Source organism: Neophocaena asiaeorientalis, unplaced genomic scaffold (assembly GCF_003031525.2).
Source record: "Neophocaena asiaeorientalis asiaeorientalis breed wild unplaced genomic scaffold, Neophocaena_asiaeorientalis_V1.1 scaffold275, whole genome shotgun sequence".
Taxonomy (NCBI): domain Eukaryota; kingdom Metazoa; phylum Chordata; class Mammalia; order Artiodactyla; family Phocoenidae; genus Neophocaena; species Neophocaena asiaeorientalis.
This window is the reverse complement of record NW_020173679.1, coordinates 3,536,814-3,553,202: the sequence shown is the minus strand read 5'-3', so window position 1 is coordinate 3,553,202 and position 16,389 is coordinate 3,536,814. Positions and strand designations below refer to the sequence as shown.

General features: G+C 40.5%; 1 protein-coding gene across 1 annotated transcript in view; it reads right to left on the bottom strand.

Annotated features, from left to right (window-relative positions):
- The window catches only part of FBXO42 (F-box protein 42), a 95,267-nt gene that overhangs the window by 28,294 nt on the left and 50,584 nt on the right, over positions 1-16,389 (bottom strand). Inside the window, exons 2-4 of the mRNA XM_024749952.1 lie at positions 13,514-13,780; positions 10,320-10,436; positions 666-800 (exon numbers count right to left, since the gene is read on the bottom strand). Coding sequence (XP_024605720.1) covers positions 666-800; positions 10,320-10,436; positions 13,514-13,763 — 502 coding nt within the window. The 5' untranslated portion in view covers positions 13,764-13,780. The remainder of the gene's footprint in view (positions 1-665; positions 801-10,319; positions 10,437-13,513; positions 13,781-16,389) is intronic.

The window sequence follows — 16,389 nt, the reverse complement described above, 5'->3', positions numbered from 1 at the left end:
GCGTGCGTGTGTGTGCGTGCGCGTGTGTGCGTGTGTGTGCGCGTGCGCGTGTGTGTGTGTGTGTGCGTGCGTGTGCGTGTGTGTGTGTGTGTGTTTCTTCCCCAAGAAAGATTAGGTCAAAAGAGAAAATAATCTAGTTTCTTTCCGCCAGAATTGTGGCATAGTGGGACTGTGCAGGAATGTACCTACTGTGGAATCTTCCCACACTCCTGAGCTGTTAAAAGTAACCAGCAGAGGCATGTTCCATACACTCCCCAAATACCTGAGCTGGCAACAACAAGATATTCAGAGATCTTAGCCCTGGGACAATAGCTCCTGTCAGTCAACTACAGTTCTCACGACTGTGCTTCTTCTGCTCTTACTTCAACTTCATACCAAAGAACATATCACACCTGTACAAGTACTTCAGAAAACCACACAAATGAATTCACACAGTAGTGTAGCAATTTTGGCAGGGTACCAATACTAATGATAAAGTATAATTCAACAAAAAATTCAAAGACCTTACACAAGCATATTACTCTTAGCATTTACAAGCAGATTTGACAAAGGATCTGGGGCCCCAGTAATCTGTTCTTGAGACCAACACCTAAAGGATCAGGTAGAGTTTCCACACAAAGGGGGTTACCTGATAAGGAAGCAAAGATCAGCATTTTCTCTCTTACCTGAAGCCAAAGGTCGGATCCACTCTTTGCTATTTAGGTCAAGTCTCCAGAGGTCATTGAAGGCAGCATTGCAGCTGCTTTGGGTACAGCCTCCAAACACATACATAGACTGATTAGCATCATAATAGCACGCACCTAGAAAGAAAACAATAAATGAATAACTGACATCTAATTCTGAAGCCACTCTAAACCTTAACTATAGCCCATATCTTTCAAAGATCAATTACTTCACACATTCCGCAGTTGTTCCCAGGTATCCCAGGTATCAACCTTTCTATAACCAGCCTCCTGTCTTCAGGTTGATCAATATCACAGTAACCTTTAAAATAAGGACCAGAGAAAAGCTATGGAAATGTTATGTTATTTCTGAGCACACTAAGCAAACTGACAATGATATCATTAAATAAGACAATATAACTCTAGCAAGAGAACACAAGAATTCAGACTAAGGGTGTTCAATGAGTGAAATTTCAGCACAGCTGCATAATTAATCTAAATCTGCATTATTATCATCTAGGGCTAGGAGAAGATAGTCAGCGCTAACAGAAGTACTCTGTCCTCCCATTCCTCTCCACCTGTCCTCCTCTTATTGCTTTTGCTTTCAAATGAAACATGAGGCACAAAACAATAACAAGACTTTATATGAAAGAGGATGACAGAAAACAATTTTAAGAACCTGCTGGATGTATAAATAAATAAATAAAATTTAAAATTTCAAAAGAAAAGAAAACAATTTCAATCAATGCCATAAAGTAACCACACATACAGAACCAATGTAGCTCAGCGATCTCAGAAGTAGTATGGTCCCCAAACAACTGAGAGAAAAAACATGAAAGTCATTAAGCTCCTAGGTGTGCATCCAAAAGCCACCAAGGCCGACTGGTTGGTGCTGAATAGAAAACCAATGCAGTAGGTAACAGTTAAAAAGCACCAAGGTCTCCAAGAAAAGCCTTTTTAATTAGGTGGCTATATACACCTCACCAATGGGCACTATTCTGAAGAAAAGAGTCAATGACTGTGAGAGGGGCTGTTCCCGTAAAACCAGAAAGACCAGAGCCAGAGTCTAGACAAGAGACATGAAAGCTAAGCGCTGCCACCTTGCTTCTCATTGGAAAGTTCATTTAGCCTCTGTCCTTTGGAAAAGATGACCATGCGCTCCTTCCAGTCCTGCATTTACCATCTTGTATTTCAGGAAAAGGGCCGAGCAAAACTTCATTCATTTCATGCATACCACTGGGAAAAACAGACCTCTCAATGTGAAACTAGGCTAAAACAGTTAAGCGTCACATAAAAGAAAGGGTAAAGGGAGAAGAAATTCAGAGATTCAACCCACGAGCGCATGGCTTCAGGGATCATCCAGTTTATCTGTAGGTCTTGTTCAGTTTACACACCACCGTTTCACCACCGTTTCTAAGATCTCTTCTGAACTCTGGCACCACTTATTCAAGTTCAGGAAAAGGGAAACACCACTGCTATAATTACCTCTGTGATATATATTAGCTCTGGGAATAACCCTCCTTTTTTATTTTTTCTTAACTCAGCCCACTTGATATGCCTTTAAGGACTCTCTAAGAAAGCCAAGTCCAAAAATTGGATGAGTTAAGATAATAAAAGCAATGTGTTCAGTCACACCCAGTAATCTCAGCCAGTGGAAGGAGTAAATCCAAAACTTCTGGGACTTTACTGGGGGCACAGTGGTTAAGAATCCTCCTGCCAATGCAGGGGACACGGGTTTGATCCCTGGTCCAGGAAGTTCGCACATGCGGCAGAGCAACTAAGCCCATGCGCCACAACAACTGAGCCTGAGTTCTAGAACCCCTGAGCCACAACTACTGAAACCGTGTGCCTAGAGCCCGTGCTCTGCAACAAGAGAAGCCACCGTAATGAGAAGCCTGCACACCGCAATGAAGAGTAGTCACTGCTCGCCACAACTAGAGAAAGCCGGCGCACAGCAACAAAGACCCAAAGCAGCCAAGAAAACCCCCACAAAAAAAAAAAAAAAAAAAAAAAAAAAAAAAAAAAAAAAAAAAAAAAAAAAATCTGACCTCTGATGCTGTGCAATAACAGAGCTACAGACTTTTCAAATTAACAAAGAAATTAAAGAAACTAGAGATGTGAAGAAATGAAATACCATTTAATCATCAACAGGCTCACATCTGCAAAATACTTAATTACTCCCAGAACTCAAACATGCTACAATGGTATATGAAGGTTTAAATGATCTTACACTTGCCACTGACTTTCTTCCTTTTTTTTTTTTTTTGGCGGGATCTTAGTTCTCTGACCAGGGATCGAACTCGGGCCCCCACAGTGAAAGCACCGAGTCCTAACTACTGGACTGCCAGGTAATTCCCCCATCCCCTTTTTTATTCCTACTGACTTTCTTTGCCTTTAAAAATAACTTCTAATCCATATCTAAATCAGTTTTTTAATTAACATCCCAATAAGAAAGTCTATTAAGAAGTAAAATCCTGGGAATTCCCTGGCAGTCCAGTGGTTAGGACTCTGTGCTTTCACTGCCAGGGCCCAAGTTCAATCATGCAAGCAGCGTGGCCCAAAGGAAAAAGAAGAAAAAAAAAATAAGAAGTAAAACCCTATGTAAGTCCACTGCTCATGTTTCAGGTTTGTTGAGAACTGCAAATAACAAAGGATCAAGTTAGATGACATTAAACAAACAAAAAGGATAATTACTGAAGCCACACTTTAATCTCCACTAAAGGGGGCAAGCTTCAGGTATCCTGGTCTTCTCATACATACCTTTTTGAACTAGCTACTCCAACAAACTGGGGCAATTTTGAATTGAACTGACTGGTGCCTGGCATAAAAGAACATTCTCTTCCACCTGATAATCCATAACCCCAGAACAGAAATTAGCAATGTCCTCTGGCTTCTGAAACCTTAACTGATCTTCATTATACCAATGTTTAATAAGACAAATCCATGATTTCATAACTAAAAGAGTCAGTAGCTCATTTATGTCCCACTATTCCTCAAAGATCAACTCTTGGCAGCTGCTTCCTTCATGCAGCAAAAAAGCACAGCGCCTTTATTTTTCAAAGAGGTAGCAAACATTCTTCTTCTCTATTTGGACTGAAAACCTAGCCAGCAGCTGGGCCCCATGAGGTCCTTACCACGTGTATTTTAATGCTATACTAAAATAAGGCAATTGGCATTTTCCTGCTTCTCTTTGAGCAAACAAAGGTTTCTGGAAGAGGAAGGTACAGCCCAAACCCTATGCAAAGCTAACGGGACTGAAACGACAAGTTTCACACACTGTAGTTTCAATATCCAGCAGTCATTATCAACAAAGCTTGGAGAGGAAGGGAGTCAATTTAGGCAGCTATGTTTAGAACTCAGATATAATGGGAATGAGAAACAGCCATCAATAATACACTCAAATATTTTAAGCATCCTACTGAACTCTGTTTGCCTCTTTTTATTTAAGATGCGTACATGTTGGTCTGGGTGGGGGTTGGGGACCCAAGTTCAATGAGCCTTTCAGAAAAAATTAAGAATTTAAGCAAATACCACTGCTCAAGTAAATACTTCCTTTTACCAAAGTTCTCCACCCAAACAGAACATTCTCCTTTCAGAACATCTAGACCACTGGAATGTGCTATACAAAAGTTACCATTTGTAGTATGGTACGATGGCTCTGCTAAGAAATAACATTGAGAACGTGATTATTCCAACTGCTAGATCTCTTCAAGCTTTCTGAAATGTGCTTGACTGCTCCACGAAAAACTATTGCAAGTCACATACCTCAAGTTAAAATCTAATAATCCCTACTCGAAGACAAGCCAAATATGCACAATTACACTCACGACAAGCAAAGAGCTCCTCAGTGTTCCGAATACTTTTCCTACTATATGATAATCCTCTGAAGTTCAAGGTCTTCCAGTTGTTTCGTATTTTCCATGGTGCCTGGTAGTCACTAGATTAATGTTCACTGAACTCTAATTTTTGCACTTTCAGAGGTTAAATTCTCTTGTTCCCTCATTGTCTCCAGGGAAAGGTCCTGAGGCATTTATCCCATGCTTAGAGACTATGCTGTCATGTGTCTCACATCTACAAGCCAGGACATACTTGAAGGCCTGTAATTAAGTAACTATGGAATAAGAAAGGTTGGTTATCCAGTCTGGGCCTGCTGGCTATTGCAGGAGCAAGATTAGCAAGTGTATGGAATGACCTGACCATATTTGGAGCCTAAACACTAAAAGGTTTTTCAAAACATAATGCTGGGGATTCAACAGACTCCTATGTCAATCTGAAAGGGACATTCTACCTTAATCAAGGATTGCATGATTGGCCATGAACACACTCATCAAATAACCAGGAGAACTGGCTTCATTTTACTTTCCCTGCATTTTTTTGTCCCAGACTTTTACCTAAGAAAGAAGCTCTATCGCTCATATCATTGTTACACAATTCCACAGAATAGATGTCAACTATGAACCTGGTGTTATGAAAGGTGCACAGATGTCTAAGACATGGAGCCTGACTGTCCTCAAGTAGACAACAATCTTGTGGAGGAGACATCATCATCGTCCTACAATTTTGCAGGTTAAAATATATTTTTACAAGTGTTTCCTCAATTAAATTTCCTAGCAACCCTGTGGCACAAACAGAATTTATCATACGCATTTTACAGATGAGGAAATTGTGGGTTAGAGGAGCCAAGGAATTTGCTTCCCAAGTCTAAAGTTCTTCCTTTGCATGTAGCCTCTCTTACACAGATAATTATGGTAAAAGACAGATGGTAAAACATTAAGAAGAAGGTATGAAGAGTGTAATAAATGAGTATAAGCAGAAAAAGAGAAGAGCTTAATCTCCATGGTGGGGAATTTGAGAGTAGTGTGAAAGACGGTGGCTTTTGGCTTTGTCTCCAAGATGGGTTTTAGAGGTCAGGACATTTTCAATCAATTAACATGGGGCGAACAAGTCTAGGGGCGAAAGAGGAATGGGAGGGGAAGGGAAAATGAAATCAGGGCATCCAAACAAAGCCATGAGGTAGGGAAGTTGAAGACAAACAAGGAATCTCGTGTGGGCAGAGCCTGGCTGTGTAAGGATGCAGCAGTGAGTCAGGCTGAAAAGGCAGGCTTGGTGAATGCCAGGTGGGGTGGAAACTTCTACATGCAGTGCAAAAAGGCTCAGGCTTTTTGGCAGAGGAGTGAAAAGGCTGGTTTTATGGTTCAGATTTGCAGTTTTTCCCGACAGGAGCTCCTGTCATTTTGAGCAAGTCAATTCTTTGTGTGCAGGATCATCCCATTCACTGCACGACATTTAGCAACCCAAGTAGGTCCTTGCCTCCTAACTGCTTGTAGTACTTTCCAGTCAAGACAATAAACAATGGCCTTACACATTTCCAGATGCCCTAGGAGGTGGCACTGTCTCCAGTTTTGGAGATGGCTGCCAAGTGTCTACACCAGGTTCAGATGAAGAGAGAAGAAAGGCAAGAAGATTGTATAGAAAAGACTTAGGGGGACTTCCCTGGTGGTCCAGTGGTTAAAACTCCACGCTTCCACTGCAGGGGGCGCGGGTTCGATCCTTGGTTGGGGAACTAAGATCCCGCATGCCACGGCCAAAAAAAAAAAAAGAAAGAAAAGAGGAAAGATGGAATGATTAAGTGTGAGTAATGGGGGGCGTGGTAAAAGGAAAGATATGAGAGAGATTGCAGAGACAGAACAGAATCAACAAGATTTGACTTTTGTTGTTGAGGGAGGGAGAAGAAGTGAGGATTAATCCAAGATTTCAAGCTTGTATAATTGAGAGAATGATAATGCCATTAACTAAATTAAAGAGAGGAGAAAATTGGGGGGAAACTACTGAATTCTACTTTTGGCTCACTAAATATGAAACATCTGTGAATCTCTGTGGCAGTATGAGCAAAGAACTGGAAATGTGGATCTCAAGCTCCACGTGAGTTAGGCATAAGGAATAAAATAGAGCTAAAGGGAGAAATACAGAGATGGAAGTTGAAGGAGCTAAGGAAAAAAATTAAAGGAATGCCTTGTTTTCAACCTATTCTGAAAACTGCCCATTCCCTGTAATAACCCTCTTCAGTTTGCCAGCTAGATAGCATGGGGAGACTGATGGAAGAAAACAATAAAAGAGACAGACCGAAAGAGACAACGGAAGACAATGAGAAACCTTTTCTTGGATATCAAGTAAGGAAATGAAAATACCAAGTAAGGAAATGAAAAAAAAATTTAAGCAAAAACAAGTATCAAAACCCCCCAACCCCTGAGCTTCTGTGAGCTTACTCATGGTACTATTCCTTTCTATTTCCCCTTCAAAAAACTGCCTCTATTTTGTGGTAATACTCTTTTTCGAAAGCTAGTTAACTGAAAAATATTTTTTCCCCTCTCTTATCAGAAAGCCAAACTGTTGCTATGATAATTATTCACCCCTATTTCCTATTCTAGTTTCAATTTTACCCTGATTCATTTGACTTCCCTCTTAGGGTTCTAAAACTATTTGTTTCCAAACACCATCCTAAAAAAAGTCCTGTCTTTAGAAACCTCGTCTTTGCTTCTCATTCCAATCATCTGTAGGTAACTGAAGTTACCCCTCCCTCAACAATAAATACTGGACCTAATATGGATCCTCCTGTAATTTCATTAAATGTTCTCAGCAAGGACTCATGTATAGTTTATGGCAGTCATGATCAAAGGGTGGTCTGTGGACTCCTGAAAACATTTGAGACTCTTTCAAAACTACTTTTATAATAATAATAAGTACTAGTAGTAGTAGTAGTTGTAGAAGTAGTAATTTATTGTTTTTTTTCACTGTGTTGACATGTGCACTAATGGTGCCAAAGCAATGCTGGGGAAAACTGCTGCAGCCTGTGCATGACTCAAGGTAAGGGAACTCAACTACTCTAGTGTCACTGTGCTCTTCACTACCACACACTCACAGATTAAAACAAATGAAGCCAGTTCTGACTTCACAGATCCCCCAAAGAGTCTCATAGATGCCTTCCTCCCCCAAAGTCCAGGAATCACACTTTGAGCTCTACTGCTACAGGGGATTTACAACAGCACAAAAATAGCTCCCTGAGAGAACTGAAAACACAGCAAATAGTTTGACCCATTCCTTTGATCTATTTAGATACAATTCAAAGACAATGATGAGTTATCATTATTTACGGAACTCTCCTCTGGATATGAGAGTACAGCATATGGTCTGCGGCAGTCAACCACCAAGAGGCCTCCAAGGATCCTCACTTCCTGGTATTACACCCTTGGTCAATCCCTGTGTGATTTATAGGATAGAACAGAAAAGATAGTATTCACTTCAGAGCTTAGGGTGTAAAAGATACCCTGGCTGCTGTCTTAGTGTCTGTCTCTGTTTCTCAGATCACTCATTTTGTGGAAGGTCAGCTGGCAAGTTGTGAGCAGCTCTATGGATAGGTCCATGTAGTAAGGGACTGAGTCTCCTATCAACAGTTACTGAGTGAGCTTGGAAGCAGATTCACCGGGCCCCAGTCAGGCCCTCAGGTGACTGTAGCCCCAGCTGACAGACTGATGGCAACCTCACGAGAGACCCTGAGCCACAACCTCCCAGCTAAGCCACTCCCAAATTCTTGACCCTCAGGAACACTGTGAGATAATGTTATTTTAAGCTGCTAAGTCTGCAGGTAATTTTTACGCAACATGGATAACCAATAACTCTCCTTCCCCTCAAGAGTTCAAAATATGGCTTAAAAAAAAAAAAAGACACAAACATACAAGTTAACAATGAAAGACAATGTGAGTTAAGTGCCAAATTAGTATTCCAGACATAAGCTCAGAACAGGAAAAATTTTTCTGTGGGCTAGAGAGTTGAGAAAAGGTTTCCCAAAGGAGCTAGAACTTCAACTGAGTTTTCAAGGAGAAGCAGGCTTCAGCTAAGTGGATGGGAATACTCTAGAGAGGAAGAATCAAGTACAGCAAAGTGACAACTTGAAAGAGAAGAGCTCTTGGGAAAAGTTGGGAGATGAAGTGGTAATTTAGAAATAAGTCAACTTAAAGAGGGTTTTAAATATAAGACTAAGTTTTTATCTTGTAGGCACTGGATAGACACTGAAGCTTTCTGTTTTTCTTTTTTTAAAATTAATTTATTTTTGGCTGCGTTGGGTCCTCGTTGCTGCACGTGGCCTTTCTCTAGTTGTGGCGAGCGGGGGCTACTCTTCGTTACAGTGCGTGGGCTTCTCATTGCAGTGGCTCCTCCTGTTGCAGAGCTTGGGCTGTGGGCGTGCGGGCTTCAGTAGTTGTGGCACACGGGCTCAGCAGCTGTGGCTCGCAGGCTCTAGAACACAGTCTCAGTACCTGTGGCGCACAGGCTTAGTTGCTCCGCAGCATGTGGGATCTTCCCGGACCAGGGATCAAACCCATGTCCCCTGCATTGGCAGGCGGATTCTTAACCACTGCGCCACCAGGGAAGTCCTGAAGGTTTCTGAATACAGAAGTAATATAACTAAAGCAGCAATTCTGAGAACTTTCTAAGCGGCTTTCTTCTCCTGTCAATGAACTTTCTTTATGTAAAATCATTAATAAATACAGTTTTTGTGGCCTAAGATAGATCACATCTCAGTCTCACTTTGATGGAGGGATATAAATCACTAATAGAATAAAATGGTATCGGGAATTCCCTGGTGGCCCTGTGGTTAGGACTCGGTGCTCTCATTGCCAGGGCCTGGGTTGAACCCCTGGTGGGGGAGCTAAGATCCTGCAAGGCGTGGGGTGCAGCCGGAAAAAAAAAAAAAAAAAGAACAAAATGGCATCTACAAAAATCAATTAAAATGGAGAGTTAATTCTAGAAAAAGTTGGGGCTTCCCTGGTGGCGCAGTGGTTAAGAATCCGCTTGCCAATGCTGGGGACACGGGTTCAAGCCCTGGCTCGGGAAGATCCCACATGCTGCAGAGCAACTAAGCCCATGCACCACGACTACTAAGCCTGCACTCTAGAGCCCTTGGGCCACAACTGCTGAGCCGACGTACCACAACTACTGAAGCCTGTGTGCCTAGAGGCTGTGCTCCGCAACAAGAGAAGCCCGCGCACCACAACGAAGACCCAACGCAGCCAAAAATAAATAAATAAAATAAATTAATTTTTTAAAAAAATCCTAAAAAAAAAAATTCTAGAAGTCAAAAACTCTAAATTTTCTATTTGCCAAAACATTTTATTTATAATTTTACTACTTAAATTTGTATTTTATAAACAATATCCTTCATGTTCAAAATTTTTGTGTGACCCTAGTCAAATTCAGTGTTTGCTGAACATACACTACGTTAAGATAAAGAGTTATTGCAAAAATTAGTGCTAAGCTCTGGCTACTCCCTAAGCAGGATCCCAGAAAAACCCTCATGTATGCCTTTCCTTTGTTTGCCTCTTACATGATGTCAAATGTTTAAAAACCTAAGCATAACACCTCGACCTCTTTGCAGTAGAGACAGTACAAAAATCCAATGAAAAAGCAGAATACAAAATTATATCACAGTGCCTACAATATATTTAGGCTCATGCTCTTCCCTAATTCTGATTGTAAAATTAATATAAACCCTTACTTAACATTTTCTTCATTAAGAAGTCAGACAAAATACAAGCCTCCAAAGTAGCTTTTGGAAACACGACCACAGGCAGGATGGGATCTGCTTTCACAGTAAATACTTACTGTGTGAGAACCGCTGAGTGATTGGGGTTCCAGGATAAGGGTAAGTCCGACTCTCCCACTGAATGTTTCCTTCCTGGACAGCCTTTATGAAACCATGATAACACTGGTGGGCTACACCTAAAGACAAAAATAACAAAAGCTTCAGCCTGGACTCTTCACTTGTAAATCAAATTATTAAAACTGCATCTATTAATTGTCTTATCACTTTTATAAGACATAAGTTTCTTTGAGGAACTCCAAATTTCTTTGATTTTTTCATTCAAAGACAGAAAACAGAATCACAGAATTTCAAAACTGGAAGATCTAATCCTTTCATTTTACCAAGGTTAAGTGACTCCCTCAAGGTTACAAAATCAGCTCACACTTAAAATCTGCTCCCCTTTACATCATATCATGTAAATATATTGGTGCTACATCAAAATAATTGGTGCTACTTACTCCAAAGCAAAGGGGCTGGGAGATAATTTAGTTTTATGAGAAAAAGCGTGGTAGAACAGTCTCCGGAATATAACAGCTGTTCAGTAAATATCTATGGTTAGACCATGGCAACCAAGTATTCTCCATCTTAAACAAGGAGTAATAATAAGCGTACAGTGGATTATGAAATGATGAATTTATAACAAAGGAAAGCTGTTTTTTTCAAAAAAAAAAATCAGAGTTTTTACTATAATGCTGGATACATGTCATTATATATATGTCCAAACTCACAGAATGTACACCCTATGTAAACTACAGACTTTGAGTGACAAAGATGTATCAATGTATGATCGTCAATTTTAAGAAATGTACCCCTCTGGTGAGGGATGTTGAAAGTAGGGGAGGCTGTGCATGTCTGGGGACAGGGGTATATGGGAAACCTACAAACCTGCTCAGTTTTGCTGTGAACTTAAAACCACTCTAAAAAAGTAAAGTCTATTTTTTAAAAAGTGAGAGCTTTATACTTCTGGAACAATCTGCATTCCCAACACATGAAATTACTTTCTTATTTCAAAGAGAAACATTTTGAATGAAGAGTACAACCAATTATATATATGTATATATATATATAAATTTTAAAATAAATTTATTTATTTATTTTTGGCTGTGTTAGGTCTTCATTGTTGCATGTGGGCTTTCTCTAGTTGTGGTGAGCAGGGGCTACTCTTCGTTGTGGTGCAAGGGCTCTAGGCGCGTGGGCTTCAGTAATTGTGGCACGTGGGCTCAGTAGTTGTGGCTCGTGGGCTCTAGAGCGCAGGCTCAGTAGTTGTGGTACATGGACTTAGTTGCTCTGCGCTATGTGGGATCTTCCCAGACCAGGGTTCGAACCCGTGTCCCCTGCATTGGCAGGCAGATTCTTAACCACTGCGCCACCAGGGAAGCCCCAATTATTTATATTTTGAAAGAGTGTATCATTCTTGAATTTATGCCACCTTAGTGGATCCTTAAACAGGATCACAGAACATATTTTCTAATGATGATCATTATCCCTTGGTTGAACTCACAGTTAAGAAATGGAATATTAAAAAGACATGGCCATTTTTTGGTTCTGAAGAAGCTGGGGGCAGGAGAGGAATAAAGATGCATATGTACAGAATGGACTTGAGGACACGGGGAGTGGGAAGGGTAACCTGGGATGAAGTGAGAGAGTGGCATGGACATATATACACTACCAAATGTAAAATAGATAGCTATTTTACATTATATTCTCCATAGCAAATGGAGATCAGCTCAGTGCTTTGTGACCAACTAGAGGGGTGGGATAGGGAGGGTGGGAGGGAGACACAAGATGGAGGAGATATGGGGATATATGTATATGTATAGCTGATTCACTTTCTTATAAAGCAGAAACTAACACTCCATTGTAAAGCAATTATACCCCAATAAAGATGTTTAAAAAAAGACATGCCCGTTTTTAATGTGTGACCATACTGCCAACTACGCACTGGTGAAGTAATACAGATTCGCAAATGTTGAAATGAGGTAAGGCAGTAATGAATAAAAGACAGACACATAATGATTGAGGGGAAAAAAGCTGTCTTGGCAGTGACTTCCCCCAGAAGATCTAAGAATGCGAGTATTAGGTTAAGGCTCTTCTCTCTTAAAGAAAGATCAAAATGGTAAGAATGCCAAATAAAACCTAAGAATAAATTCATATATTTGATTAGATCACCACCCCTTGTCTGTGATTCTCCACCTCTATTTTAGAGGTAAAACCATCTATTTCCACAGTGTAAGGAGCCAATCTCTCCTGCAGAGTCCATTAACTCTGCAAACAGAAGCAGGCTGTGCATACCAGTATTACCAGTCGTGAGCGGATGAGCACAGGGCCCAGCAAGCAGTTTCAACACAGCTGGTCCTTATTAGCTCTCTAGGTTGGACTTTGGACAAATGACAGGGACCCTAATCCTCAGAGCATCACTCTGATTTGAGGAAAAGATTTTAAGACTGATTCTGATCTAGAGGTTTTTCTCTCTCATATCTCTGGCTGCCTTGTTCCCAACAGGAAAGAAAAAATTGATACGACCCTTGCTTTGATCAAAGATTATTCAACTGGCTCGGTCATCTTCATTCAAAAAATGGGCCCTTTCCACCTAAAATGGAATGAAACCAAATAACTGCTATTAATTAAAACTACAGTACAACTAGTAACCTCAACATTTAGCCAAAGTTGAAATCTTGATTAGAAAATGGAGGGGGAAAAAAAAAGAGAAACTCATTTAAAAAGTAAAAGACATACATAGGGCCTGTTGTGTTTAGAGATAAAATCAAGCAGTAAATGCTTTCATAATCCCACATCTGCCACAGTTAGCTACTTTAAGCTATTCATAGTTCGCTATGAGGATTGTAAAACAGTTATAATAGTCCTGACAATAATAAGAGTTATATGAAGGTTAACTATTACTGTCAATCGATATCCATCCCATCTCTACCTGTTCAAGAACAATACAACATACCAGATCAACTCCAAGAATATGCAGAAAAAGAATCCTCATTTTAAAACTGGAAATTGGATTAAATACTATAGTATTCAAGCTGTTCATAAAATTAGGCAGGATAAAGAGAAAAGAAAAATGTACAATGCTAATCGTCTAACACTAAATTTTAGAACCACAATAAATTTAAGGGAGAAAAGAGAAAATGAAATTGGGAGGTAAAAATAAATCATTCAAACAAATTTTAAGTAAATAAATAAAACTTTCCACTTTCCACAGTACCTTTAATAAGTCGGTACCACTGTTTGCAGACAAGGGCTGCAGTTTTGTGTTCCTGGTATGGTGAGAGAAAGGACAGGATATACTCCAAAACCTCTTCCGGCAGCTCAGACATGGACCTATTATGTCTAGTCTCCTCAACCTCCAATATTGGGCGGGGCTCCTCATCTTGCTCCATTGTCCCTTCCAGCACAGTCTCTTCTTGGTCCACAGCCATGAAGCTATCATCTTCACTGTCCGAGGAGCTGGCCATGACATTCCACTTGACAGCTACAGCGGGAAAGAAACAAACATCAGTATACACTGCCTGAAGTTCTGAAATAACTCAGGCAAGGCATCCAAGCTGTTCATGATTTCTTTTAGATGCTCAATCTGAAATCTGTCCTTTAGCACTTTCCCACACCAGTTGTGAGCCACCTTAATTTATCAAGTACAGCTCAAATACCAAGGCCATCCCAAATATCTAATAAATCCCTACAGGCTTCTGATGGTATTTTTTTCTCTCCACTGAAAACCAGAGTGACAGCTGAGTTCTGGTATAACCATAAAACCAAAAAACTTGTTCTCAACAACTCCTCTAACTCAAGGATCTGACTGGCAGACAGCAAAGGGAACAGCAACTAGCTTCCCTTGGCCAGTAATATGATTCAAGACCTCAAACTTAGAAGAAAAAACTAACTGTGGGTCCTAAAAGAGTAAAAAGAACATTCTGAGGATATGGGAATAAGAAATGACAGGTTTTTTTAGCTTTTATACAAGGTAATTCACTTAAGAGGACAATAAATATTTCAATAACAGGCTTAACTAGCTATAATACCAAACACAAGGCAATATTTATATTAGAAAACATAACAGATCCAAGGAGTGAAAAACTGGAAATAATACAAATGCCCACCACCAACAGAGCAGGTAGATTGTGGTACATTCACACAACAGAATACTATACAGCAAGGAACCACAGATACACACATGGGTGACTCTCTTAAACAGAATACTGAGCAAAGAAGACAAAATAGTACATACTACATGACCATGCTTATATCAAGTTCAAAACTAGGCAAAATTAATTTATGTTGTTGCAAGTGAGGATAGCGGTTACCAAAGGTAACAACTGGGAGGCTCCTGGGGTAGTGGTAAAGCTTCCTGATTGGTGATGGTTACACAGATGTGTTCAGTTTGTGAAAAATTCACCCAGGTCAATACTTAACACACTTCTCTAAAGTTTACCAAAATAAGCCACTATTAACAGTTACCTCTAGTGGAGGTTAATTAATTTTTAAAAAAATATTATGGGTATTTTTAAATGTCTTTGTGCTACCTGTATTCCCTGAATTTTCTAGGAAGAGCACAAGTTAAAACACACACAGAGGGACTTCCCTGGTGGCGCAGTGGTTAGGAATCTGCCTGCCAATGCAGGGGACATGGGTTCGAGCCCTGGTCCAGGAAGATCCCACATGCCGCAGAGCAACTAAGCCCGTGCACCACAGCTACTGAGCCTGCGCTCTAGAGCCTATGAGCCACAACTACTGAGCCCGCGTCTAGAGCCCATGCTCTGCAACAGGAGAAGCCACCGCAATGAGAAGCCTGCGCACCACAATGAAGAGTAGCCCCTGCTCACTGCATCTAGAGAAAGCCGCATACAGCAACAAAGACCCAGCACAGCCATTGAATTTTCTAGGAAGAGCACAAGTTAAAACACACACAGAGGGACTTCCCTGGTGGCGCAGTGGTTAGGAATCTGCCTGCCAATGCAGGGGACATGGGTTCGAGCCCTGGTCCAGGAAGATCCCACATGCCGCAGAGCAACTAAGCCCGTGCACCACAGCTACTGAGCCTGCGCTCTAGAGCCTATGAGCCACAACTACTGAGCCCGCGTCTAGAGCCCATGCTCTGCAACAGGAGAAGCCACCGCAATGAGAAGCCTGCGCACCACAATGAAGAGTAGCCCCTGCTCACTGCATCTAGAGAAAGCCGCATACAGCAACAAAGACCCAGCACAGCCATAAATAAATAAATAAAATAAATAAATAAATAAATAAATAAATAAATAAATAAATAAATAAAACATACACAGAGGCAGGTAATTTTCTCTCCACTGAAAACCAGAGTGACAGCTGAGTTCTGGTATAACCATAAAACCAAAAAACTTGTTCTCAACAACTCCTCTAACTCAAGGATCTGACTGGCAGACAGCAAAGGGAACAGCAACTAGCTTCCCTTGGCCAGTAATATGATTCAAGACCTCAAACTTAGAAGAAAAAACTAACTGTGGGTCCTAAAAGAGTAAAAAGAACATTCTGAGGATATGGGAATAAGAAATGACAGGTTTTTTTAGCTTTTATACAAGGTAATTCACTTAAGAGGACAATAAATATTTCAATAACAGGCTTAACTAGCTATAATACCAAACACAAGGCAATATTTATATTAGAAAACATAACAGATCCAAGGAGTGAAAAACTGGAAATAATACAAATGCCCACCACCAACAGAGCAGGTAGATTGTGGTACATTCACACAACAGAATACTATACAGCAAGGAACCACAGATACACACATGGGTGACTCTCTTAAACAGAATACTGAGCAAAGAAGACAAAATAGTACATACTACATGACCATGCTTATATCAAGTTCAAAACTAGGCAAAATTAATTTATGTTGTTGCAAGTGAGGATAGCGGTTACCAAAGGTAACAACTGGGAGGCTCCTGGGGTAGTGGTAAAGCTTCCTGATTGGTGATGGTTACACAGATGTGTTCAGTTTGTGAAAAATTCACCCAGGTCAATACTTAACACACTTCTCTAAAGTTTACCAAAATAAGCCACTATTAACAGTTACCTCTAGTGGAGGTTAATTAATTTTTAAAAAAATATTAT